This window comes from Hyla sarda, chromosome 1 (assembly GCF_029499605.1).
Source record: "Hyla sarda isolate aHylSar1 chromosome 1, aHylSar1.hap1, whole genome shotgun sequence".
Classification (NCBI taxonomy): domain Eukaryota; kingdom Metazoa; phylum Chordata; class Amphibia; order Anura; family Hylidae; genus Hyla; species Hyla sarda.
In genome coordinates, this window is record NC_079189.1 from 280,770,031 (window position 1) to 280,797,444 (window position 27,414).

General features: G+C 44.3%; 2 protein-coding genes across 10 annotated transcripts in view; one reads left to right on the forward strand and one right to left on the reverse strand.

Annotated features, from left to right (window-relative positions):
- The window catches only part of TPM4 (tropomyosin 4), a 103,202-nt gene that overhangs the window by 6,486 nt on the left and 69,302 nt on the right, over window positions 1-27,414 (reverse strand). For 3 of the 9 annotated variants that reach the window (XM_056573421.1, XM_056573486.1, XM_056573416.1), the window contains 2 exons: window positions 4,173-4,306; window positions 804-921 (listed from right to left, as the gene is read on the reverse strand). In XM_056573421.1, the coding sequence (XP_056429396.1) occupies window positions 804-921; window positions 4,173-4,306 (252 nt within the window). The other 6 variants (XM_056573440.1, XM_056573468.1, XM_056573459.1 and 3 more) reach the window with 6 other exon arrangements.
- The window catches only part of LOC130368901 (protein mono-ADP-ribosyltransferase PARP14-like), a 380,920-nt gene continuing 375,832 nt past the window's right edge, over window positions 22,327-27,414 (forward strand). Inside the window, exon 1 of the mRNA XM_056573329.1 lies at window positions 22,327-22,433. The gene's annotated coding sequence lies outside the window, so the exon portion shown is untranslated. The remainder of the gene's footprint in view (window positions 22,434-27,414) is intronic.

Consider the following 27,414-nt stretch of genomic DNA (forward strand, 5'->3'; position numbering starts at 1 on the left):
AATTATATATGTCTTTTTATATGTCACTTTCATGGCCTTATAAATCTGGCCACTAGGGGTCTCCCTGGTCCAGACTGCATTCAGTTAAAAGCACAGATTTTTGTCTCCTGCTGGACTGGCAGGAAACCAAACTCAGGAAGTGCGGTCTGGCCATAGGCAGTGAATAACACTTGCTCTTTGCCTGTGTATGAAACGAGGAGAGTGAGTGCTATTCACTGCCTATGGCTAGACTGCACTTCCTGAGTTTGGTCTCCCGCCAGTCCAGCAGGAGACCAAAAGTCTGTGCTTTTGAGCAGACAGAATGCGGTCTGGACGAGAAGAGAGACACCTAGTGGCCAGATTTATAAAGCAATTAAAGTGACAATTTTGGGTTTTCTTCACACATGGAGTGAATTACAAATGTTATTTATTTTACCTGCTGCATCATGTGCAAAAAATAATTAGTACTGTCTAATGTGTATTCACCTTTAACCTTAACTTAAAGAGGGTTTATCCAGGGATAGAAACCCATAACTAATTTTTTCCAATTTCAACACCACACTTGTCCTCAGGTTGAGTGTGGTATTGCATGCTCAGTTACACTGAGGTAACTGGAGCCAAGCTGTAATACCACACAAAACCTTAAGGACAACAGTGGTGCTGTTTTTGAATGAAATTAGCTCTGTGTTTCTATCCCTGGATAACCCCTTTAATGAACATATATTCTATGTATTAGCAGAATGGTACATCAATAGTGCTGATAAAAAGCTATATAAAGAGTTCATTTAAATATTATTCATTAATTGTTGTGCAGAGCTTTTTACCTCCTCATATTTACGGTCTGCTTCTTCCGCAATGTGTTTGGCTTCCTTGAGCTGCATTTCTTGGATTTCCATTTTTTCTTCATCCTTCATGGCCCTGTTTTCTATTACCTTCATTCCTCTGTTAAAATAGAATATAAAAGTTACATTTTATATGGAAAAAAACCCTGTCTACTGTTTGGTTTATCAGTCACTCACAATTCCACAGTAATCCTTTGTTTGAAAGCTAGGGCTGCAACGATTAATCGATGTTATTGATAAAATTCGATAACTGGATTAGTTGTCGACGAATCCAGTTATCAAATAATCAGCCGATTCGTTCGCCGGGTGCCGGCTGTGATAACACTGCTGTGGGCGCGCGGTCAGACGCTAGTCCGCACCGCCGCAGCCTCTGTTCAGTTAGTTTAGTCCCTGTCCCACTCTGCTATCCACTGCTCACCAATCACGTGTGCGGCTGCTTCTCTGAACTCCTCCCCTCCCCTTGTGGACGCTCTACACTTATGGAGCCTCAGCCTGCCGTGGAGGACTCCGTACTACTGCCACCGGTAGGACAGTTTCCTACAGTTTAATGCGCCCTGCCCCTATTACTGCCGCATTGCTTATTGACACACACATGGGGGGGGGGTATCTACAGAGCATTGCACCCTAGTGTCATCTACAGACACTAGGATGCAATGCTCTGCACATACCCCCATGTATATAGTAGTGTAAGTGTGTACTACATGCACACTGCTATACACATGGTAGTATGTGCAGAGCATTGCATCCTAGTGTCTGTACTACAAACACAGGGGGTGCAATGCTCGGCATATACCCCTATGTGTATAGCAGTGTGTGCAGAGCCTTGCACCCCTGTGTCTGTAGTACAGACACTAGGATGCAATGCTCTGCACATACTACCATGTGTATAGCAGTGTGCATGTAGTACACACATATACTACTATACCCATGGGGGTATGTGCAGAGCATTGCTCCCTTGTGTCTGTACTACAGACACAAGGGTGCAACGCTCTGCATACACTCCTATGTGTATATCGGTAAGCAGTGCATACCGCTTTACCAGTGAGGGTTTGTGCAGAGCATTCCAGACAAGGGTGCAATGCTCTGCACATAACCTCCATGGGTAAAACAGTGTGTTTGTAGTACATATACACTGCTATACACATGGGAGGGTGCAGAGCATTGCATCCTAGTGTCTTTTTTACAGACATGGGTTGGTCTGCAAATACCCCCCCATGTGTATAGGAGTACTATAGAAAAAGTGTAAAGTAAAAACTAAATGTAAATAAACCGCCCCCCCAATAAAAATTAGCGCCACCTTTTCCTATTGCTATACAAAAATGGTAAAATAAATTTTATTTTTTTACATATCTGATATTGCCACATGGCTGACTGTCTGAACTATTAAAATAAAATGTTAATGATTTACGAACATTTAATTTTAATAGTTCAGACAGTTACCCATGCAGCAACATCAAATTTACACTGGTTTCTGTACAGGATCATTAATAGTGACCCTGTATAGCAAGCGGCGTAAAAAAATTTAAATAAATAAAAAGTCAAAAATTGCTGTTTGGTCACATCACATGCTGGAATACTTTTAATATGGCCATTGTACATAATTCTTCAAGTAGAATCAGCTGAACCCCATATTTTGGCAGATTAATCGATAAGATAATCGACAAATAATCTATTAAAATAATCGTTAGCTGCAGCCCTATTGAAAACACAGTATATACATTTCTTCGCTTTTAAAGTGTTGTACTGAACAATCATTTGCATTTTAAAATAAATAAAATAATTCAAAAAAACTTTCTAAAACCTCAGAATCTCTTTTGTGACAATCAGAAAAGCCAACGTTGTTACGAGCACAGTCATGACTGACAAACATTGTATTGGTAGCTTAGTTTAGCAAAAGTGTACAGAACAACAAAACTGTATTGTCATGAACACATACTCTACTGTAGCTCTGGGTACACTGCTGCAATTATTATGGTCTGTAGAGTACATCTTGCAATAAGTTAACAAAACTGTTTACTGATCATCAATAAAAGGAACAAAATCCAATAGGAGATTAAAAACAGATTAAATACCATTGTAAGAAATACAAGAATGCCATCACTTCGATGCAAATATCCCAAAAATAAATATATTTATCTATATTTAAATATATATCTGGAATAATTCTGTGTATGCCTCATGTTGTACATTTTTATTGGATGCGTCCACTAATCCATACAGCAAATACAGTGTGTCCCTGACAGAGGCTAAATGGAGACTTTTGGCCCTTGTTGGATAGGGCAACATGATAAGCCCCACCTAGAATACCACTGTGTCAACCCAAACTAAGGCAAAAACACCTATTCAACTGTCCCATATTAGTAGAAACATTTTCTACTCATCCTTCCCAACTCCAAATGTGGCAATCAGAATAAATGTCTGGATCCATGTCCTACCTCCAGAACTCTAGTACCTGTAGCCTGTGATCTTATATTTAGTCAAGAAAGGCATCCAGGCCCTTCAGTTTCATAGTCTCACTGCTCTTACAATAAAGTATCTGTCTACGATGATGATAATAGTAAAAAAAAAAAAAAAATTCTCTAGACGTAGAGGATGCCCCCATGTCAGGGTAACTGGCCTAGGTGTAAAAAGATAACTAGAGGGATCTCTGTACTGTGCACTCATTGGCCCAGATTTATCAAACTGTAAAAGAAGAAGTGGAGAGATTTTCCCATAACAACCTTTATACTACTAAGCTTACTGACACATAGGAGGGAACTGAACATTCAGTTTATGCCTATTATGGGTGTTACAGTTGACTGGTTTACGCTATCCTTGTCACTTTGGGAAAAAAAAGTGGATGGGCTTAGCATTAAAGCGGACGGGGCCTCCACAGCCCGGCATCTTTACTGTAGTTCATGCCAGTAACTATTGTGAACAATAACAGAAATTACATTAGGAAGAATTGACAGCACCCATGCTACTGCTGCATTCCCTTGGTATGTGACTAATGCAGATAGCCAAGCAGCGTACTTGTTTATTTTCGGAAGTCCCATAGCAAATCACTGGAGTGGTAGCTGAGCGTTTGCACTGTTGCTCCATTATCAAGAGGGACAAGTCATGTCATTATATTATATTGCCCATATCGACCACAACAGTTATAACAGCCTTTGGTTTGTAGAAAAGGAAACAAAAGGTGTTGTGATTGGTTGCTATTAGCGACAAGGTCTTTCTTTTACATAGTTTCATAGTGTTACAATGCTTAAAGCACTTTTACTTGTAAAATTGGTAACAGGGATGAAGAAGACATAAAACATAACCACATTTTTCGTTATGTGTCACAGGATATTTTACGTGCATCTCTATAAATACCTTTCACTTTCATCTGCTGCCTTTTCTGCTTCCTCCAGTTTTTGCAAAGCTGTAGCTAGACGCTCTTGGGCTCTATCCAACTCCTCTTCCACCAGCTGGATACGACGGTTTAAGGCAGCCACCTCTCCTTCAGCCTGAAATTAAATAATAGAATATGAAACATTCTACATCTACACTGCAGAATAGAGAGAAAATGCTCCATTTGGAGAGGGATGAGTACAGGAATCAGGATCCATAAATCAACTGGTTGTTGTACTAAGAAACGAGATCCCCTAACAAACTATAGACATCAGATGCCACAATCATTTCAGCAATATGCTTATGCAATATTCTATCTTTAAAGGGAGTAAACTGGAGCAGGAGAAGGCAGATTTATTAACTCACAGTACTGGAGAAATGAAAGGGGCGAGCTTTTATTAAGGGTTCTATCATTACACAACACTACGCTGCTGGAGTGCGATAAAAGTCAAACTCTTCATCATGGAAACTCCACCTTTCCTTTATAAAATGTAAGGATTCTCCATATAAGGTAAAGGCAGCATGGGAAGGCAGGCCGACAGGAAACAGCCTGGAGAGCAATGTTATAAGGGCCGCAGGATGCCATCTGTGGGAATAGCTGACAAAAATGCTGATCGCCGGAAAGATAACTAATACATTACAGATTGCCTGCCATCCAATGGTAACAGCATGGAGTTCTACCACCCTTACATTTCCTACTGCAATCGAAACAATACTTAAACGTAATAAATAGATTTTTTTTTTCCCTAATAAAAAAATAAAATAAAAAAAAATCAATATATAGATCTATAAGATTAAGTAACAAATTGAATTCATCATTGATTTATGTGTATGTTTTGGCAAAATTTTAACTTTTTTTTAATTACGCCAAAATTTGCAACTTTGCCTGTACGTTAAAGATAAATCCATTAGAGATGAGCGAATTTACAGTGATTCGATTAGTCATGAAGTTCTCAGCAGTTGCGGACTTTAGCCTGCAGAAATTAGTTCAGCTTTCAGGTATTCCGGTGGGCTGGAAAAGGTGGATACAGTCCTAGGAGAGTCTCCAGCCCATCGGAGCATCTGAAAGCTGAACTCATTTATGCAGGATAAAGTCCGCAACTGCCGAGAAGTTTGTGACGAATCGAATTTACTGTAACTTTGCTCATCTCTAAAATCCATAACAAGCGCTAGGAAGATTAAACAGAAGACCGTTTCCGTTTTCTTCCTCCTAAGGCTGCATTCACACCAAGTTTTTGCAATACAGTTCCCGTATCAGGTTTTTGATGAAAACTGATTCTCAAAACCGGACTAAACTGTCAAAACGTATGTACAAATTTTATAAGTTTTTAACTTTTCACTCATTTATGAATAAAGATTCACTTGTTTGATTGAAATTCAAGAAAAAAAAACCTGCAGAGTCAAAAACCGGATGGAACCGTACGCACACACAGTTCTGTACGGTTCCCATTGACGCCCATGTTAAAAAAAAAAAAAAAATTAAAAAATTAATTTTTGGGTACAGGAAAAAAAAAACTGACAAAACCGTACAGGATGCAAAACATACAACCTGATGCATCTTTTGGCATATGGTTTTCAATACGGTTCCATGCGGTTTTCACATAGAAAACTAATATTGCAAAAATGTGGTGTGAATGCCCCCTTAGACAAATACATCAGTTTATTGAGTGTTCCATCTATTACAATTCATGCTCAAACCCAGGGCATATCAAAACATTACAAAGATTTATTTAGGTCAATGATTTCCAGAAGTAAAACACCACAATACCAGCAAAAAACGAAAGCTAGCACCTGGCAAAGAGTTTCCAGTTAGAATTTACTACAATTTCTCTCCCTCCTTGGTTTTTCATGTGTGGTTCCTTGCAGTTCACCAATTACATTCTTAAAGGTACCACTAGAAGTGCCAATGCTTTAGACAGTATTATATGCATCCTTATGTGATGTAGTCAGCAAACCAAAGTGTATCCTCTCCCATTTCTAAGGCTATGTTCACACAGCAGAAATTCTGTACAGAATTCTGCAGAAATGAATTGCCCATTCATGTCAATGGAATTTCTGCTGTGAAAATTCTGCTGTGTGAATGGGACAGCAGGATCTCATTGAAGTGTATTGGCTATAAATTCATGCAGAGAGTCTGGCGTGTGAACATAGCCTCAGGGTAGTTTCACACTACATTAGAGCTCCCATTAGACGTATCAGTTGCCATCTCTCAAAAACACAGGATGCCAACTTGATTTCTATGGCTGAACTGAGTCACCTAGTGACTCCAATCGGGCCCTATGCTCTATTTCAAGCTGGCAGGCCTGCAATGGAGGCACTAGGTGACTCAGTTCAGCCATAGAAGTTAATGTGGTCCGCTACTCCCATTAACAGTATACTTCGGCATCCTGTTTTAAACCTCTATACAGATGCCCATTTAAACCCTAAAACTTAGTGGGTCACTCTGGAGTTGTAATAAAGGCAACAAGAAGTGAGATCTCATGTCACCATCGGTTCCATCAATACAATTTGTGCAGGCTGTTGACTTCTATACAGGGCAGTATTCATTAAACGCTGCTTGGCCTTCACTGTCCCAGTCAGATTAGATGTTCTTCCCACTACGGGAAACCGTGACAGACAACCTCACTACACAATGCAGTCCTCTACAAACAGCACACAATATAAGGGGCCATTCTTTGGTTCCTAAACTGCTAAGAAAATGCTTAGTGGTCAGCTGGTTAACATCTATGTTACCAGGTGCGGAAAGGATTTGGTAGAATGGTGGAAAAATAGCTGGCGGGTAGAATATCTACAAGACCGGTAAGTGGTATGGCTTTCATGCACAGCCCAGCTGCTTTAGACAAAACAAAATGCTGAAGAAAACGATTTTCTAGAAAAGTAAATACACCAACATGGATAAATCATGAATAGCTTTACTAGAAGTAAAAGTGGTAGATTCATGTTTTATATTGTTTTTGTACACATTTTGTAACATCTGTATTATGTATGTATATATGCATTATGTTATGTGCATTATATCCACAAACCCAACGGCTCATTCAATGAGCATTGAAATTCCTGGGGTTCTCCAGGTCTACAAAATAAATGGCCCATCCTTCGGGTGGAGCACCAGTAAGATCAGAGTGGGGTCTAACTCAGCACCCTGTCAATCATCCGATAAAAGGAGCCATGAATGGAGCTCACTTTATTGTTTGTTAGACAGATAGTTTTTGTAGAGGCTAAGCCTAGTACTACAGATCCCATCTGCTCAGATCTATACAAGTAAATAGCAATACTGGTCACAGACACTGCAAAAAAGTACAGAGCAGTGCTTGGTAAACCACCAGTGATCGGATAATGATTGCCTAATCCAAGGCTAGGCCGTCAATTTTGTACTTTAAAGCAGTGTTTCCCAACCCAGTCCTCAAGGCACACCAACAGTCCAGGATTTTATTTTTCCCTGTTCTATTCCAATGGAGTAACTGAAAAAACCCGGAGTGTTGGTGTGCCTTGAGGACTGGGTTGGGAAACACTGCTTTAAAGTATATCTTTTTTGCATTTTGAACCTCACTATAGTTTTTTTTTTTATAGCAGCTCTCTGTAGGTGTTTTTTGTTTTAGTAGAGCCCTTCCAAGCATAGACCTTTAGCTGCGACTTTACAATTGACATTCCCCCCTTTACAGAGACAGAGAGAGACAGAGAGAGACAGAGAGAGACAGAGAGAGACAGAGAGAGACAGAGAGAGACAGAGAGAGACAGAGAGAGACAGAATATATATATATATATATATATATATATATATATATATATATATATATATATATATATATGTGTGTGTGTGTGTGTGTGTGTGTGTGTGTGTGTGTGTGTGTGTGTGTGTGTGTGTGTGTGTGTGTGTGTGTGTGTGTGTATATGTGTATATGTGTATTAGCCATTTTCTGCAGTATTGTACATATCTATCTTACTTCAAGATTTTAACTTTGCTGTAAAGTAGGTCACAGCTCACACTTAACAGATTGCATTGTGATAATGGGTGGCACCACTAAGCAAAGCACAGGTATAACAAAGTATTCCATTGTTTGATAGGTGTAGGCTGCACAGAATGTTAGAGGTGGAGTCCCCAAGTAATAACCTCTGCAGTAGGTGTTGGGAACATTAACCAGGATCAATAAGTAGAACAGTAAAGCCTTAGTCTGTAGGTGCAAAAGACATATGTAAACAGGGATTTACTGCTCTAGACCCACAACTACTAACCAGATGAGTCCAAAACAACCCATCTAAATATTTTCTAACAGCTTGTACATGTAAACATTATTGGGGACATTAGCAAAGCCTGTGTAGAGAAAGTTTTGCAGTTGCACGTAGCAACCAATCAGATCACTTATTTTTCAGAGACAGTTTAAAAAAAAAAATTAAAAAAAATTTAAGAAGCGATCTGATTGGTTGCTTTGGGCAACTGCACTACTCTTCCTCTACACAGGTTTCGATAAATCTCCCCATATGAACGTATATTTAACACGCAAGTAAACAGGCCACAAAAACAATGAACTTTAGGAAGGCAAAGTTCGATCAACTCAGCCCTTAAAGGGGTACTCCGGTGGTATTTTTTTTTACTATATGGCATCTTCTTTGTAAGTTTAGTTTTTTTGCAATATACATGTGTTATATGTTTTGGCAGCATGTATGTGTTTTTCTTACCTGTTTGTAGGGCAGGAATTTCTGTAGTTCAGAGGGTTTTCTTTTACTGTCGTCCACCATGTTCTGAATCTTCTGAATCTCTTGTGGACAAGACGTCAGAGCTTTTTTTTCTCTGTCTGCATGACAGGAATAAGCCACGCCCCCTCATCTCCCCCCTCCCGGTGTTCTGCATGAGAAGCCATAGTACACAGCTCCTTATCTCCCCTCCCCCCTGCTCTGCTCCTGAGGACGCAGATCTGCACAGGAGAATGGAACACAAAAGATAAATGTGTTATCTGAAGGGGAGGATGACAAGGTGCACGGGCCGGGGATGTACAGACTGCAGGGGAAGAAATCTCATACTGAATCTCTATGTGAACGGGGAGGGGACTCCTGAATGACACATGATGGGAGTTGTAGGTTGTAGTCCCTGTTATGTGTGTGTATGCCTGTGTTTCCAAATCAGTGTGCCTCCAGCTGTTGCAAAACTGCAACTCTTAGCATGCCCTGACAGACTTTGGGCATGCCGGTAGTTGTACATTTGCAACAGCTGGAGATACACTAGTTGAAAAAACACTGTTCTAGCCTATTCAGCATACACATCATGTTACACCAGTGTTTCCCCAACCAGTGTGCCTCCAGCTGGTGCAAAACTACAACTCCTAGCATGCCCAAAGGCTGTCAGGGCATGCTGGTAGTAGTAGTTTTGCAACACCTGGAGGCACCCTGGTTGGGAAACACTGGTGTATGCTCTACAGAGGTGTGGTGAACTACAACCCCCAGGAGACTACAGAGGCAGCATGCTGGTGTTACACCACAGACTGAAGACTCCTGAATGACACATGCTGGGATTTGTAGTCCCTTGTGTGTATGACAGTGTATTATTATATTAGTGTGCTGTGTATAAGGGGGCCGACCCGGGAAAATAGTAGGATGGGTAAAGGGCGGAACAAAAAAAAAGCCGCCCCAAACCAGCAAGGCATGTGGCATGCTGGGATTTGTAGTTTTCAGCACAGCAAGAAACAGGAAATAGAAGGAAAGCAAAGATAGGAAAACAAAGTGGGGGATAAAAAGACAACAAAGAACTGAAATAGTTGCCTAAACAACAAGAATAGAAATGAAACAAAACAAATAGGGTAAGACAAAAATGGAAAAACACGTTGACCACCGGAGTACCCCTTTAACAATATAAAATGGGATAATGTTCTCAAGAACAAGAATACTGACATTAAAGGGGTACTCCGGTGGTCAACGTGTTTTTCCGTTTTTGACTTACCCTATTTGTTTTGTTTCATTTCTATTCTTGTTGTTTAGGCAACTATTTCAGTTCTTTGTTGTCTTTTTATCCCCCACTTTGTTTTCCTATCTTTGCTTCTATTTCCTGTTTCTTGCTGTGCTGAAAACTACAAATCCCAGCATGCCACATGCCTTGCTGGTTTGGGGCGGCTTTTTTTGTTCCGCCCTTTACCCATCCTACTATTTTCCCAGGTCGGCCCCCTTATACACAGCACACTAATATAATAATACACTGTCATACACACAAGGGACTACAAATCCCAGCATGTGTCATTCAGGAGTCTTCAGTCTGTGGTGTAACACCAGCATGCTACCTCTGTAGTCTCCTTGGGGTTGTAGTTCACCACACCTCTAATAGGGGATACACCAGTGTTTCCCAACCAGGGTGCCTCCAGGTGTTGCAAAACTACAACTCCCAGCATTCCCTGACAGCCTTTGAGCATGCTAGGAGTTGTAGTTTTGCAACAGCTGGAGGCACACTGGTTGGGAAACACTGGTGTAACATGATGTTTATGCTGAATAGGCTAGAACAGTGTTTCCCAACCAGTGTGCGTTCAGCTGTTGCAAGTCTTCAACTTCCAGCATGCCCAAAGTCTGTCAGGGCATGCTGAGCGTTGTAGTTTAGCAACAGCTGGAGGCACACTGATCCATACATCCCCAGCCCGTGCACCCTGTCATCCTCCCCTTCAGATAACACACTTATCTTCTCTGTGTTCCTTCTCCTGTGCAAACCTGTGTCCTTAGAATACAGAGCAGGGGGAGGGGAGGAGCTGTGTACTCAGCTGGATGAGATGAGGGGGCGTGGCTTATTTATCATGCAGAGAAAAAAAAAAAAAACTATGACATCTTGTCCACAACAGACTCCGAGCATGGCTGACTATGGACAACAGTAAAAGAAAACACTGAACTACAGAAATTCCTGCCCAACAAACAGGTAGCAAAACACACACATGCTGCCAAAACATATAACACATGAATATTGCAAAAAAACAAAAACTTACAAAGAAGATGCCATAGTCAAAAAAATTAACTACCGGAGTACCCCTTTAAATGGGAGACTTAAAAATATCTTAAATTCTCACAGTAAGATTTAATTACCTTATGGGAATAAAAGAAAACCAATATGGGTGCACAAAATGGGCAATAAATAATAATTAAAAAAAATTAAAAAGCATTTAAACTACTAAAACAGGACAGCAGTGAAGAAGCATTAAAAAGCTATCGAGAAAAATGTAAAATATGTAAAAAACTGAAAAATCGCTAAAATAGAGACAGAAAGAATCATTGCCAAAGAACGTAAGACTACCGTATATACTCGAGTATAAGCCGACCCGAGTATACATTAACATCCTCATCATCATCATCACCTGCCATTATCCCCTTGTCATCATCCCACACCCCCCCTTCATCATCCCCACCCCCTTCATCATCCCCTTGTAATCATCCCACCCCCCCCCCCTTCATCATCCCCTTGTCATCATCCCACACACCCCCCTTCATCATCCCCCCCCCCCCTTCATCATCCTCTTGTCATCATCCGCCCGCAGTGGTCTTCAACCTGCGGACCTCCAGAGGTTTCAAAACTACAACTCCCAGCAAGCCCGGGCAGCCATCGGCTGTCCGGGCTTGCTGGGAGTTGTAGTTTTGAAACCTCCGGAGGTCCGCAGGTTGAAGACCACTGCGGCCTTCGACATCATCCAGCCCCCTCTCGCCCCCCTTTAGTTCTGTACAGTACTCACCTCCGCACGGCGCTGGTCCGGTGCTGCAGGACTGTCCGGTGGGGAGGTCGTCCGGTGGGAGAGTGGTTCCGGGCTGCTATCTTCACCGGGGGCGCCTCTTCTCCGCGCTGCGGGCCCAGAATAGAGGCGTTGCCTGGACGATGACGCAGAAGTACGTTGGCAATGAACGTACCTCTGCGTCGTTGTCAAGGCAACGTGACTATTCTGGGGCCGGGCCCGAAGCGCTTAGAAGAGGCCTCCCCGGTGAAGATAGCAGCCCGGAACCACTATCCCACCGGACGACCTCCTCACCAGACAGTCCTGCAGCACCGGACCAGCGCCGAGCGGAGGTGAGTACTGTACAGAACTAAAGGGGGGTGAGAGGGGGCTGGATGATGTCGAAGGCCGCAGTGGTCTTCAACCTGCGGACCTCCGGAGGTTTCAAAACTACAACTCCCAGCAAGCCCGGACAGCCGATGGCTGCCCGGGCTTGCTGGGAGTTGTAGTTTTGAAACCTCTGGAGGTTCGCAGGTTGAAGACCACTGCGGGTGGAGAGTTCACTCGAGTATAAGCCGAGGGGGGTGTTTTCAGCACGAAAAATCGTGCTGAAAAACTCGGCTTATACGGTAACCTCAAAATGTTCTTTAACTATATAAATAGCAAAAAGATCAAAAATGAAAGTGTTGGCCCTTTAAAAAATGATGAGGAAGAAATTATAAACGGGGATCAGGAAAAAGCAAATATATTAAACAAATTCTTCTCCACTATATTCACCGAGGAAAATGAAATGCCAGGTGAAATACAGCGAGATAAGGTAAACTTCCCAGTACAGGTCACTGGTCTAACCCAGGAAGAAGTACAGTGCCGCCTACAAAAAAATATCTAAATAGACAAATTGCCAGGTCTAGATGGCATTCACCCTCATGTTCTAAAGATATTAAGTAATGTGATAGACCCCTATTTTTTATATTCAGGGACTCTATAGTAACAGGGACTGTTCACCAGGACTGGCGCATGGCAAATGTGGTACCAATATTTAAAAAGGGGTCAAAAGGTGACCCAGGGAATTACAGACCTGTTAGTTTAACCTCCATTGTATGTAAATTGTTTGAGGGTTTTCTAAGGGATGCAATTCTAGAGTATCTTAATAAAAATAAATGTGTGACTCCATATCAGCATGGCTTTATGAGGGATCGGTCCTGTCAAACTAACCTGATCAGCTTTTATGAGGAGGTGAGCTCCAGACTGGACCAGGGGGAATCGCTGGATGTCATATATCTGGATTTTTCCAAAGCATTTGATACAGTGCCACATAAACGGTTGGTACATAAAATGAGAAGGATGGGGCTGAGGGAGAATGTGTGTAAGTGGGTAACTGGCTCAGTGATAGGAAACAGAGGGTGGTTATTACCGTGTTTCCCCAAAATAAGCCCTAGCTGGATTATCTGGGTGGGCTGCAATATAAGCCCTACCACGAAAAAAAGACCTAGACCAGTGGTCGCCAACCTGCGGACCTCCAGATGTTGCAAATGTTTGCAACATCTGGAGGTCCGCAGGTTGAAGACCACTGGCCTAGACAATGCCCGGGCTGCAAATATTAAAAAACAAACTTTAACTTACCTTTGTCCTCCGTTCCCCCGTTGCTAAGGAACCGGCCTCATGGTCCCTCCGCTGTTCTTGCTGCTTCCTGGTGTTGGGACGTCACAGAGCCTTCAGCCTATCACTGGCCGCAGCGATGTCCCGCCTCGGCCGATGATAGGCATAGACCACTGTGATGTAAGCCGCTGGCCGGCTTCTGGCATGACTGTCGGCTCAGCCTATCATCGGCAGAGGCTGGACATCGCTGCGGCCGGTGATAGGCTGAATGCTCTGTGATGTCACAACACCAGGAAGCAGCAAGAACAGCGGAGGGACCATGAGGCCGGTTCCTCAGCAACAGGGGAACGGAGGACGAAGGTAAGTTAGAGTTTTTTTTTTTTTTTTTTAGATTTGCAGCCTGGGCACAGGAATACAGAGTACAGTGCAGTGGCTGATAATTATTTGGCGGGGGGGGGGGGGGGGGGGGGGGGGGGAGAAAAGAGAAGCTGCACTCGCGGGTGACATACGATTAGTCTCCCGATGTGGGGTGCTGGGCTGATAAACGTTGGGGGGGGGGGGGCAGCGCTGCGCCCATCACATGGTGATAATGGGGTGTGTAAATACTGTGGAACCGCCATGTTCAGTGTACATACCGTACTGTAAATAAATAAGCCCTACCCTGAATATAAGCCCTAGTGTGCTTTTTGTGACTAAAATTAATATAACACCCGGTCTTATTTTCGGTGAAACCCGGTAATTGTACTTTTTCTGATTGGGTGACTGTTACTAGTGGGGTACCACAGGGGTCTTGGGTCCTGTTCTATTTAATATATTTATTAACGACCTTGTAGAGGGGTTGAATAGTAAAGTAGCAATCTTTGCTGATGATACTAAACTCTAAAGCGGTAAACACTATAGAGGACAGTGCACTGTTACAAATGGATCTGGATAGGTTGGAGGTTTGGGCTGAGAAGTGGCAGATTAGGTTCAACACATAAATGTAAGGTAATGCACATGGGGAAGAAAAATCCGGGCTGGGATTATGTATTAAATGGGAGAACACTTGAGACGACTGACATGGAAAAGGATTTAGGAGTCTTCGTTAATAGTAAATTTAGCTGTAGTGACCAGTGTCAGGCAGCTGCTGCCAAGGCTAATAAAATCATGGGGTGCATTAATAGGGGCATAGATGCCCACAACAAGGAAATAATTCTAATGCTGTACAAATCACTAGTCAGACCACACATGGAATACTGTGTACAGTACTGGGCACCAGTGTACAAGAAAGATATAGTGGAGCTGGAGAGGGTTAAAAGATGGGCAACCAGAGTAATACGGGGAATGGGAGGACTACAGTACCCAGAAAGATTATCAGAATTAGAGTTATTTAGTTTAGAAAAAAGAAGGCTTAGGGGAGACCTAATAACTATGTATAAATATAATGGGACAGTACAGAGATCTCTCCCATGATTTATTTATACCCAGGACTGTATCAATAACAAGGGGGCATCCTCTATGTCTAGAGGAAAGAAGGTTTCTACACCAGAACAGACAGGGGTTCTTTACTGTATGAGCTGGTCATGGTGAATAGAGATGAGCGAATTTACAGTAAATTCGATTCGTCACGAACTTCTCGGCTCGGCAGTTGATGACTTTTCCTGCATAAATTAGTTCAGCTTTCAGGTGCTCCGGTGGGCTGGAAAAGGTGGATACAGTCCTAGGAGACTCTTTCCTAGGACTGTATCCACCTTTTCCAGCCCACCGGAGCACCTGAAGGCTGAACTAATTTACGCAGGATAAGTCATCAACTGCCGAGCCGAGAAGTTCGTGACAAATCTAATTTACTGTAAGTTCGCTCATCTCTAATGGTGAACTCTGTAAAAGAGTACAAAAGGGGTCTGGATGCATTTTTGTAGAACAACAACATCGCTGGTTATGGATACTAGATTTATAGGGACAGAACGTTGATCCAGGGATTATTCTGACTGCCATATTTGGAGTCGGGAAGGAATTTTTACCTCTAGTATGAGTTTTTTTTTTGCCTTCCTCTGGATCAACTCAATAGGGACTCATTAGGGTTATAGGTTGAACTTGGACTCTGCTCTTTTTTTCAACCTTATGAACTATGTTACTGGATTTCGTCCAACTCTGGTCTAAACTGCCCATCAATGTGATCCATTCCACCAAGGTGATGAGCCTGCGCACAATGGGTCACCTTTATCCTAAAAGGAGTTGTGAACAGTATGTGAAGTGTGGTCAGAAGGAAGCATTGCAACCCTGTCCTAAAGTGGCATTCCTTAGTAAATAAATCTGTCTAGCCGACATCACATGCTCCAAATTCTCACCTGCCTCATGTCTGTTGGGAAATAGCAAGTACTCACTACAGATTGCAACATCTCTGTATGAGCTCATGTGGTGATTCATGGAGAGGAATGCACTGTTGGAACAGGTATGGCCTCTGCTATCGGCATGGACAACAGGGAAAATGTTGGAACATGCCACATTGTTGTCGTCACAAGTGTTTCTACCTCTTCTCCCTGTGCTCCAGGGACAAGACAGCTACATTTCTAAAGATGACAAGAACCCAACGTACCAAAGGGAAGCAGTTATCATTCGGAAAGCAATGTTCATATATTAGAGCCGAACACAGATGAAAAATAAGTGTGAATGTGCTTTTATCGAACTCCCCCAGTTAGTTCCCCCAAGAGAAGGGCCTGCTAGGGACTCCCTGAATGTGTTCCAGTTCTAAGTTATTGTGTATGTACATGAGAAACAGCACCATTTTTGACCAATACACAACTTTCATTTGGCATATACGACAAGTTTGTCTCACTGAACCACCTTCTCCCATCCATCATCTCTATAGACATCAATGGACAGCATGTTACCTGATCCTGCAGTGAGCAGATTTTGCAGTTAAATTATTGTGAATGAAAAGTGCAGACGCAAAGAGAGGGTTGGGGTGGCTAGGAGGAGAAATTGCTCCTAAGTGGAGAAAAAGGAATTTCTTTCTAATAAGGCATCTTACGAAGTTTCTTTTATGCACCTTAACTAAGGTTATTTACAAAGTCCTGTTTTATAAAAAGGTATTCAAAACAACTGGTAAATACAGCAATAGGAAACCTCACTAAGCATTGATCCTTGGGCTGTGCACTTGCAGGTATAACTGTCTCAAAACTTTATATGGGGGTCTTCTGCTTATGGCTCCTTAGATGGCGGTAGCTGCACATGACGTGGACTAGTGAAATCAGTAAAAATTTTACTAAAATTTAGTATTTGAGTTAGAGGGTTAATTCCAATCTAATAATATAGCATATCAAAAGGCCATCAATGAAGACCACTTTATTCTGCAGATCAGAGTTTGATGTAGTATATCAGACACTGGGGCATTGTGGGAGAGCACAACACAGCAAACCCATGTTTAAAGGGCATCTGCAGCCATTTAACACTTATCCCCTATCCACAGGATAGGGGATAAGTGGGACCCCGAGATCTCCCAAACAGGGCCCCGGGATTAGTGCATCTCATCTGCCACTTCCCAGCCAATGCCTCCAACTAGAAGGGCCCAATACAGATTTATGTAATCTTAAAATCTACCGTGGGTAACCTGAAGATTATGTAAGAGATGCTATACTAGATCTCCAAGAAAACTACCGTACTTTATAATTCAGCACCAGTTAAAGCTTATCTGGGATATTTCCTGTAAACTATTATGACCAGCTATTATGAGGGGGGGGGGGTGTTTAAGACAGGACCTGGGTGAATCGCTAGAAGTTGTATATCTTGATCTTACCAAAGCATTTCATACCGTGCCACATAAAGGGTTGGTATATAAAATGAGAAGGATTGGGGATGGGGGAAAATGTGTAAGTAGGTAAGTAGCTGGCTCAGTGATGGGAAACAGAGGTTGGTTATTAATGGTGCATACATGGATTGGTTGCAATGGGAAATGGGTAAGCTTTCCCTCTGCACAATTTTTGATAACTCTCACCCCCCCCCCCCCATAGCTTCGAACGTCACTTTTTGCCCCATTTTAGTATATTGAAACCACATCTGCAATGCATTAGCCTGAAGAACAGACCATGTTATCATAAAGCCTTAAATGGGGTATTCTTATCTCCAACACTTAAGCACATCCACAGGAAACATCATAAAATGTCATGCCTCGTGGTAGACCACAATATCCAGTTTGAGTCCATAGTCTGAGGCGCTCGAAAAATTACCTGAACAGTCATCAGCTGACTACGATAAGGTCCGTGTGGGCCATAAGAATTAAGGTGTCCATGCAGAGATACAATTGCAGCCAATTTCAGCTTCAGAAATCATCTGTACCTCGGAGGCACTAATCGTGATGGGAACACGGTCTCAGAGGTGGCACCTGTATCTTATTTAAGGACAAGCACCCCCTGGCCAACCTGTTTGCTGCAGTAAGAGGTGGTAAGGAAACTGAAAATAGCTGAATTGTTTTATGCTGTTTACTCAACTGCCATTAAGCATACTCTTCCATAACCCCCTTTAAATATTGGAAATAAAGGTCTGCAAATCACAATACTTAAAAGGGGTACTCTGGTGCAAAACACTTTTTTTTTTTTTTTTTAAATCAACTGGTTCCAGAAATTTAAAACAGATTTGTAAATGACTTAAAAATTGTAATCCTTCCAGTACCACTTAGCAGCTGTATGGTCCAGAGAAAGTTTTATTTCTTTCTGGAGTTCTTTCCAGTCTGACCACAGTGCTCTCTGCTGACACCTCTGTCCATGTAAGGAACTGTTCAGAGCAGGAGAGGTTGGCTATGGGGATTTGCTTGTACTCTGGACAGTTCCTGACATGGATAGAGGTGTCAGAAGAGAGCCCTGTGGTCAGACTAAAGAACTCCAGAAAGAAATACAACTTCCTCTGGAGCATACAACAGTTGATAAGTACTGGAAGGATTAAGATTTTAGACACAGCTTGAAATCCTGTGCATCAAATCTGCGCAGAATACTGTACATGTGAATAGACCCTTAGGGTGCGTTCACACGTTAGCAGCGAGTTTTCGTTGCGGGAAACGTGCTGCGAGTTACGCTCCCATTGATTTAAATGGGTCCATGGACAGTCCGCAAATCTGACACTATTGCGGACTGTCTGTGGACCCATTCAAATCAATGGTAGCTTAACTCGCAGCAGGTTTCCCGCAACGTGAAACCCGCTGCTAGTAATTGTGTGTGAGGTTATCCCGTGAATAAGGGATATCTAGCAGATTGGTAGGCATCCGACCTCTGGCGCAGATAGTGATTCCCAGAAAGGAGTTTAACTCCCCCTCCCTGAGCAAATGAAGCAACAACACGCATGGCCAGCGCTCCATTCATTCTCTATAGGGCTTCTGAACATTGCCAAGCTCAGCACTTAGCCCCATATAGAATGGAATAGAGTGTTGGCCATGAATATGTGCTGCTGCTTCATAAATAAGGGAAAATTGACCTCCACTCCCAGGATTGGTCAGGGTCCCGGTGGTCGGACTCAAATCCTATGAAGAGGGGATAACTGTGCACCTTGGGATAACCCAAAGCATTTTGTTTCAAATATTGAGGTCAATGGAAAACTAAGTACCTCAAAAGGTATGAAACATTGGATAGGTCACAATAAGCCTTTGAAAACTAATTTTTTTACAAGCATTCTTGATATATAACTTAAAGGAGTACTGTAGTGGGACATAAGTTATAGATTGCAGCGGGGTCCGACCGCTGGGGCCCCCCACGATCTCCTGTATCCTATGGGATACATGGAGGGGGCGTGTCTGCCGCCACTTCATGCAGGGACAGAACGCCCCCTTCCTGTGGACTGCCACAGCCCCGTACAGTAGATCGCAGGAGGCCCCAGTGGTCAGACCCTCAACGCAACAAGTTATATTCCACTACAGTATTTCTTTAACATCTCAATGCCGTATCTCTCTTGTGTATAAAAGCAGAGATCAACTTCCATGGGAGAGTCTGGGCTCATTCTGGTTTTGCACTCTGAAAATCCATCCACCCTTCCCCCGATGCCTTAACGATGAGGGAGTCTAGCTTCCTAGAAGGGGATGTCTATTCTGTAAAAGTTACTAGCATTACAGGGGAAATAAAGCATTGCATAGAAATAAAGGGCCATCTGTGTAATATATGAAGACATCTCCATAGCTAATACAGAACATCCCATAGGGGGAGATTTATCAAAACCTGTCCAGAGGAAAAATTGCCCAGTTGCCCATAGCAACAAATCAGATCACTTCTTTCATTTTGAACAAGGCCTCTGGAAAATTAAAGGGGTAGTCCAGTGGTGAAAAACGTATCCCCTATCCTAAGGATAGGGGATAAGTTTGAGATCGCGGGGGGTCCGACCGCTGGGGCCCCCTGCGATCTCTCTGTACGGGGGCCAGGCTCTCCGGCCAGATAGCGGGTGTCGACCCCCGCACGAAGCGGCGGCTGACACGCCCCCTCAATACATCTCTATGGCAGAGCCGGAGATTGCCGAAGGCAGCACTCCGACTCTGCCATAGAGTTGTATTGAGGGGGCGTGTCAGCCGCCGCTTCGTGCGGGGGTCGACACACCCCCTTCGCGCGGGCTGTCGGGGCCCCGTACAGGAGATCGCGGGGGGGGGGGGCCCCAGCGGTCGTACCCCCTGCGATCTGCAACTTATCCCCTAACCTTAGGATAGTGGATAAGTTGTTCACTACTGGACTACTCCTTTAAAGAAGCGATCTGATTGGTTGCTATGGGCAACTTTTCCTCTAGACAGGTTTTGATAAATTTCCCCCAAAATCCAGTGTTTCCAAACCAGGGTGCCTCCAGCTGTTGCAAAACAGTCTGGGCATGCTGGAGTTGTAGTTTTACAACAGCTGGAGGCACACTGGTTGGGAACACAGCCATAATCAATAATGTTATGTACAAAGAGGGAGTTTTATCAAAACATGTCCAGAGGAAAGGTTGACCAGTTGCCCATAGCAACCACTTTTTCAGAGGCCTTTTCAAAAATGAAAGAAGCGATCTGATTGGTTGCTAAGGGCAACTGAGCAACTTTTCCTCTGGACAGGTATTGATAAATCTCCCCCAAAATCTTTTAAAGGAGGGGAGTTCTTTACCTTTAAATGTCTCCACCCAACTAAGACTGGGTTCACACCACGTTTTTGCAATACAGTTCCGGTAGGTTTTTAACTTTTCGTTACATTATGAATAAAGTTTCACTTGTTTGATTGAAATTCCAAGAATAAAACTGTACAAAGTCAAAACCGTATGGTGAAAACTGGTACAGTACGCACATACAGTTCTGTACGGTTCCCATTGACTCCCATGTTTAAAAAATGTTTTAAAAAAAAAAAAGACACTTTTTAATATGGTTTTTCCCCCGGAACAAAAACCGTGGTAGGCTACAGTTTTGGGTAGAAAAAAAAAAATGAAAACTGTACAAGACACAAAACGGACACAAACTGATGCATCTTTTGGCATATGGTTTTCAATGGAGGGTCTATGTATACGGTTTTCAATGGAGGGTCAATGCATACGGTTTTCAATGGAGAGTCTATGTATACAGTTTTCAATGGAGGGTCAATGCATACGGTTTTCAATGGAGGGTCAATGCATACGGTTTTCAATGGAGGGTCAATGCATACGGTTTTCAATGGAGGGTCAATGCATACGGTTTTCAATGGAGGGTCAATGCATACGGTTTTCAATGGAGGGTCAATGCATACGGTTTTCAATGGAGGGTCAATGCATACGGTTTTCAATGGAGAGTCAATGCATAAGCTTTTCAATGGAAAACATATACGGGAACTGTATTGCAAAAACGTGGTGTGAACCCAGCCTAACCCTAAGTGATCCCCACATACTTACCAAATGTAGGTGAACCACTACCTGCACAGGAAAGAACCAATACCATAAGGCTTTGTTTCCAATCCTGGGGCTCAACAGCTGCTGTAAAACTACAAAACTGGCAGGGCATGCTGGGAGTTGTAGTTTTGTAACAGTTGAACAGGTTGGAGAAGAATAATAAAGTTTTCCTACTACATCCAAGTATTGTGGGTTTCTATAGGAGACCATGTAGTTACCATTACTCATGTGGGCGTGATAAGACCCCTGAACACGGAGGCAAAGTGTAAACACTTACAGAGCATTAGAAATGAAGCCTAGCCCTCAGAGATTGGAAAGAGGCAGAAATGGAAGAAGAGTTATTACTGACAGAGAAAGGAGCTGGCAGTCTAAAGAAGAGAGGAGAGCGGCCGGCAGGGGGAGCAACACGGCCGGGGACAGGGAGCGGCAGAGCTCAGTCAGTAGTGAAGAGAGGACAGAGGAGACAGGAAGCGGAGGCCGTAATGCTTGGAGTAGCTGCGCCTCACTTTCTCACGGCCCTCCCGTTCAGTGTCCAGTTCTCTCTGTAGGCCCTGCGCTCTGTCTTCAGCATCGTCGGCCTGCTGCTGCAGAGCCTGGATCTTCCTCTTCACGGCTTCCAGGGAGTTGAGTCCAGCCATTCTGTATGTGTATCAGTGAAGGCTTCCGCCGAGTTCCCTTCTGTGCTGTAGTGTCTGAGAGGCTCCTCGCAGGTTGCGGTAGTGACTACTGGCTTGGCTGCACACTAGACAGGAAAGTTCACAGAACACTTGTGCAGCCTGAGGGGGGAAACCGTCTGGGCGCTGCCTGCGGAATAAGTGCACTCAATGAGAAGCCTGGAATTCTTGGGTGAGGTCATGGCACGTGTGGGCGTGGTTACCTGAGGGCGGTGACGGTCGTGACGTAAAAAGGCACGGGGCGGCGCCCACCTTAAAAATATGCTGGCTTTTTTCGACTTATTTGGGAAAGAAAATGTGGATTTTTTTCGTTTTCCCGCCCCTCGCTGAGTGACTAATGCCGCTCCCGCAGCTTCCTGCTGCCAGCCATGGCTGAGCGCTGAGGTGTCAGGGATTGTACTGCATTCCCCATATTGGTGGGCAGCAGTAGAGACTGTGACCAGCAGAGAAGGGTGGATAGCGCCTCATGGCCCTAGGTAAACTTTACTTATGTGGTAGGGTATGTTCACACATCTATATGAAAGCAGGACTGGCCAATGGGAGCTCCAGAATCTCCCTTATATGTATTCAGAACACATGAGCGCTCAGCTGATATGAGCATTCATGTGTGCAAAGAGATCTGAGGACTGTGCAAAGGAATAGTTGCCCATATCAACCAATTAGATTACTACTTTCATTTTGCAGAGGCCTTGTTAAAAATGAAAGAAACGAGCTGATTGGTTGCTATGGGCAACGTTTCCTCTGGACAGGTTTTGATAAATCTCCCCCCATAGTTGTTAGCTTATATTGCACCACTTTAATGCACCAAAAAAGTGTTTAGTCAGCTTTGTAAATGAGACCTCTTCAGTCTCCAAAACGGGGCCCCACTCTCCCTGTGCATAGAGCGTCATGTTGGGACGGGTTCCATGCATTCTATACTCTTGTGTCTCCAGTGCTCCCATAGGGTGTGTTCACACTACACTATTCCTGCCGAATTCCATGCGGTGAACTGTTAAATCGGTGTGAATGGGTTTCCGTGAGACCCGTTCACACTGAGCAATTTCAGCGGTGGAAAATTTTGCCACTGAAATGGTTCCGCATGCACTGTGTAGCAGTCAATGGTGACGGCGCCGTGCCATGGGGTCCTACCGCCGACAATGGCTGCCAGGCTGAATCTCCACTCGCTGAATTCTGCAGTGTGAATGCACTGATAGACCGCGCAGTGTGCTCAATGCACAGCAAGAGATAAGGCGGCATTGTTCTGCAGATCTTGGTGGGTCCCAGAGGCAGGGGCATAGCTATAGGGGGTGCAGAGGTAGCAGTCATAATGGTGCCTATGGGGGCCCCAAATCACATCTGGTTCAGATTTTGCTTCGGTGCCCAGAAGCTACAAGTTATGCCTCGGCCCAGAGGTCAGACACTTGTCCCCTATCCCGTGGATGGAAAATATATTTTAAAGTAGTGGTGTTCCACTTTGTCCACATACAATTCCTAGCCACACCGCCAGAGAGAAACATTACAGTCCCCCATCCCAACACAGACCCAAGAAGCTTAGCATAAAAGAAGCATGCCCGAAAAGGAAAAGATCATGACCTATGGCAGTTATCATCCTATCTCCCTTTTAAACGTGGACCTTAAGTGGTGGGCCAAGATTTTAGCTGAGCCTATGAAGTTAACAAGTGGGCTTTGTCTCTTCTAGAGAGGGAAATAACAGCACTGATAGGGGGATGGCTCTGGAAAGTGCACTCCACTTGTCTGTCTTAGCACAGATGCCAAGAAAGCTTTTGATAGGTTTAAAGGGGTACTCCGCCCCTAAACCTCTTATCCCCAATCCAAAGGATAAGGGATAAGATATCTAATCGCTGGGGACCTCTGCTATCTCTCCTGCAGTACCCCCATTTCTCAGCTGCACAGAGCGAGGATTGCTCTGTGGCTGATGATGGGCGATGCAGGGGACGGAGTATTGTGACATCACGGCTCTGCCCCTCGTGACATCATGCCCCACCCCCTCAATGCAAGTCTATGGGCAGCCTCCACGCCCCTCCCATAGACTTGCATTGAGGGGGCAGAGCCATGACGTCACGTTACTCCGTCCCCTGTATCGCCCGTCATCAGCCACAGAGCGATCCTCGCTCTGTGCAGCTGAGAAAAAGGGGTGCTGCAGGAGAGATCATGGAGGTCCCCAGCAGCGGGGCCCCCCGCCCGTGCTCAGACATCTTATCTCCTTTCCTTTGGCGGTATATTCCAAAGGAAAGGTATACATGTTAACACCTTGTACATTGTGTGGCCCATTTACAAACAATGTCATCTGACAGGTAAACTTTAAGGCTCTAATAAATATGTTGGACGTTCAGCGTGCTAAAACTTTGGCACATGCAGTGCCAAGTTTGTCGCACATCAGCCACAGTAAATTTGGGCCATTGTGAATGGGTACTTTTAGGCTGTGAATACATGGCAATAAAATATGGACTGCATTTTTCTTCAGACAAGTCATGTTTTGTCCATTAGACAATGATTATCAGCCATAGGGATACATGATAAAGTAAATTTGCTCTTCCATAGACAGTGCTAAGACCTTATATTAGACGCCAGCCCAGTCATCTATTTCATGTACTTTCGACCCACTTTACATTGGAGCATCTGGGAGTGGAGAAGCTCTGGATTATGGTTAGCTATGTAGAATAAAAAAATTGAACTCCTACTTCCCTTCAATGACCTAAAGCTCGCATGCTCCACATATCTACAATTTATGAATACAGGCAGCAAGATATTACATCATTATGGAAGATTCCTTATTCAAGATAAATAGCATACATAAAAAGAGACTGCATGTGTGTGAACATGGCCTTAGTAAAAACTGAATTTTATTGAAAATACAGTCTTTGAACCCTGTCAGGTGATTGGAGTCCATTAAAGGGGTACTCTGGCCCTAATACATCTTATCCCCTATCCAAAGAATAGGGGATAAGATGTATGATTGCGGGGTCCCACCCCTGGGGACCCCCACAATCTGTCATTCCGCGTTCACCTCTGTGAGTTCTCCGCAGTGCTGGAGGCTCAGAGTGTGAAGCGTGACGACCACGGGGCCGGATTATTGTGATGTCACGACTCTGCCCCCGTGTGATGTCACGCCCCACACGCTCAATGCAAGTCTATGGGACGGGTTGTGACAGCCCCCTCCCATAGACTTGCATTGAGGGGGCGGGGATGATATTTTCAATACAGTAACTGCTCAACGATGTGGGTTGTTCCAACCAAGTACAACATTGGAAATAGCGTGTAAGCCATAGCCGGGACTCTGCAGCCACTCCAAGCCTCGTGTGCAGCATGCAAACAAAGAACCTCCAGAGAAGAGGCCTGGATTACAAAGGGCACTGGGAGCCAGGTAAGAGTATTGAACATTTATTACCCACAATGCAACACATTTTGTGGTAATACCGCTGAGGCCTGATGAAGTGGTATTACCACAAAATGCGTTGCATTGTGGGTAATAACTGCCGAGACTAGTATATCTTGGAAGATGGGGGCTGGAGCGCTTAGCAGTAAGCGAGAGGCCCAGTTCTGGAGGTCCAGCAGTTAGACCATCTGCAATCAGGCAGGATAGGGGATACGGTTTTTTTTCATACCTCGACCATCTTATAAGCCCTGCTCATTCTAGGTTGAGGTGTCCAGTGGGTGGTCTTAATCGGTGACTGATCATTATGTTTGTATGCTTGTTCATACAGGGTAGACTGTCAATAAATTTAGAGAGGCTGGGTTCACACTACGGTTTGTAACTACGGTTCCCGTATACGGCTGGGAGGAGGAGGGGGGGGTGGGGCTTAATCGCGGCACCCGCACTCAGCCGTATTCGGGAACCGTATTTAATGCATGTCTTTGAGCTGACCGGAGTGAACAGCAGCCTCCGTTCGGCTGCTCTTTCGGCCGTATGCGGTTTCCCGACCGCAGGCAAAAACGTGGTCGACCGCGTTTTTGCCTACGGTCGGGAAACCGCATACGGCCGAAAAACTGAAAGCGCTACGATTTTTAGAAGGTGAGGAGGAAAAAACGAAAGTGCAAAAATGAAAAATGGCCCGGCTCTCAAGGGGTTAAATGTATATTTTCATCTTAGACATTGTAACATATTAACAGGATATGCCATTAATATCTGATACAGTAAATGCTGGGACATGAACCGGTCTGCAGAACTGGAGTTCCCAGACTCCAATCCCACCTGGTGGGGCCGCCTCTGGCCACTACACCTAGGCAAAGACTAAACAGGGGGGAACCAGAATTACATGAAGAGCTGAAATTGCTGTGTTCTGCTCTTTCTATAACTCCCATTCCACTTGTTACCTTTATCATATGTAAAGTGCCCTGGAACCAAGGGCGCTATATAAATAATAATAATACATGTATGTTAGGATAGGCTCTGTAGTAATAAAGATAAAAAAGGGATGACTTAATGAAAATGCAGTCATATACAGTGACCCCCCCCCCCCCCCAACCTACGATGGCCCCGACATACGATAATTTCAACATACGATGCTTTTGTATGTCGGGGCCATCGCATAAACGGCTAACCGGCAGCTCAGACTGCTTCAGCTGCCGCCGGATAGCCGTTTACGGTGCCCGGTGTGCTGCGGTAACGCACTACCCAGTACTCGGTGCTCCGGAGCGTCCTCTTCGGGATCCCCTGCATTGCCGGCGCTCTCCTTTTGAGGATCCCGGGGAAGCAGAGACGTCCGGAGCGTCAGGGACACTCCGGGGACACGGCGACAGCGATGGAGGGAGACATCCAGGGCAGCAGTGATGGTCTGGAGCGGCGGGGACAGGTGAGTATAACTTCCTATACTTTCCATTGCACGGATCCCTCAACATACGATGGTTTCAACAAGCGATGGTCCATTTGGAACGGATTAACATCGTATGTTGAGTGACCACTGTACTGAGACAATGACCCTGATTTACTATTGTAAACCTGACATGTTTTGTCGGGTTGTTTGTGAGAATCTGGCGCATTGTGCCAGAAATTCTGTCTGTGACAGAATTTGCACCAGAATTCTGTCTGCGCCAGAAATGAAAAACCCGACTACGGCTGGGTTCACACCACGTTTTGTTAAATACGGCTCCTGTATACGGCTGGGAGGAGGGGGGGCGAGGCTTAATTGCGGCGCCCGCACTCGGTCGTATTCGGGAACCGTATTTAATGTATGTCTATGAGCCGACCGGAGGCTGCGGTACATGTTTTTGCCTGCGTTCGGGAAACCACATACAGCCGAAAACTAAGCAGACCGGAGGCTGCGGTTCACTCCGGTCGGCTCATAGACATGCATTAAACACGGTTCCCGAATACGGCTGAGTGCGGGCGCCACGATTAAGCCCCGCCCTCCTCCTCCCAGCCGTATACGGGAGCCGTATTTAACAAAACGTGGCGTGAACCCAGCCTAACTCTCCATTTTACTGAGAAAACCCCAAAAAGGGGCGTTGCGGTCGGGA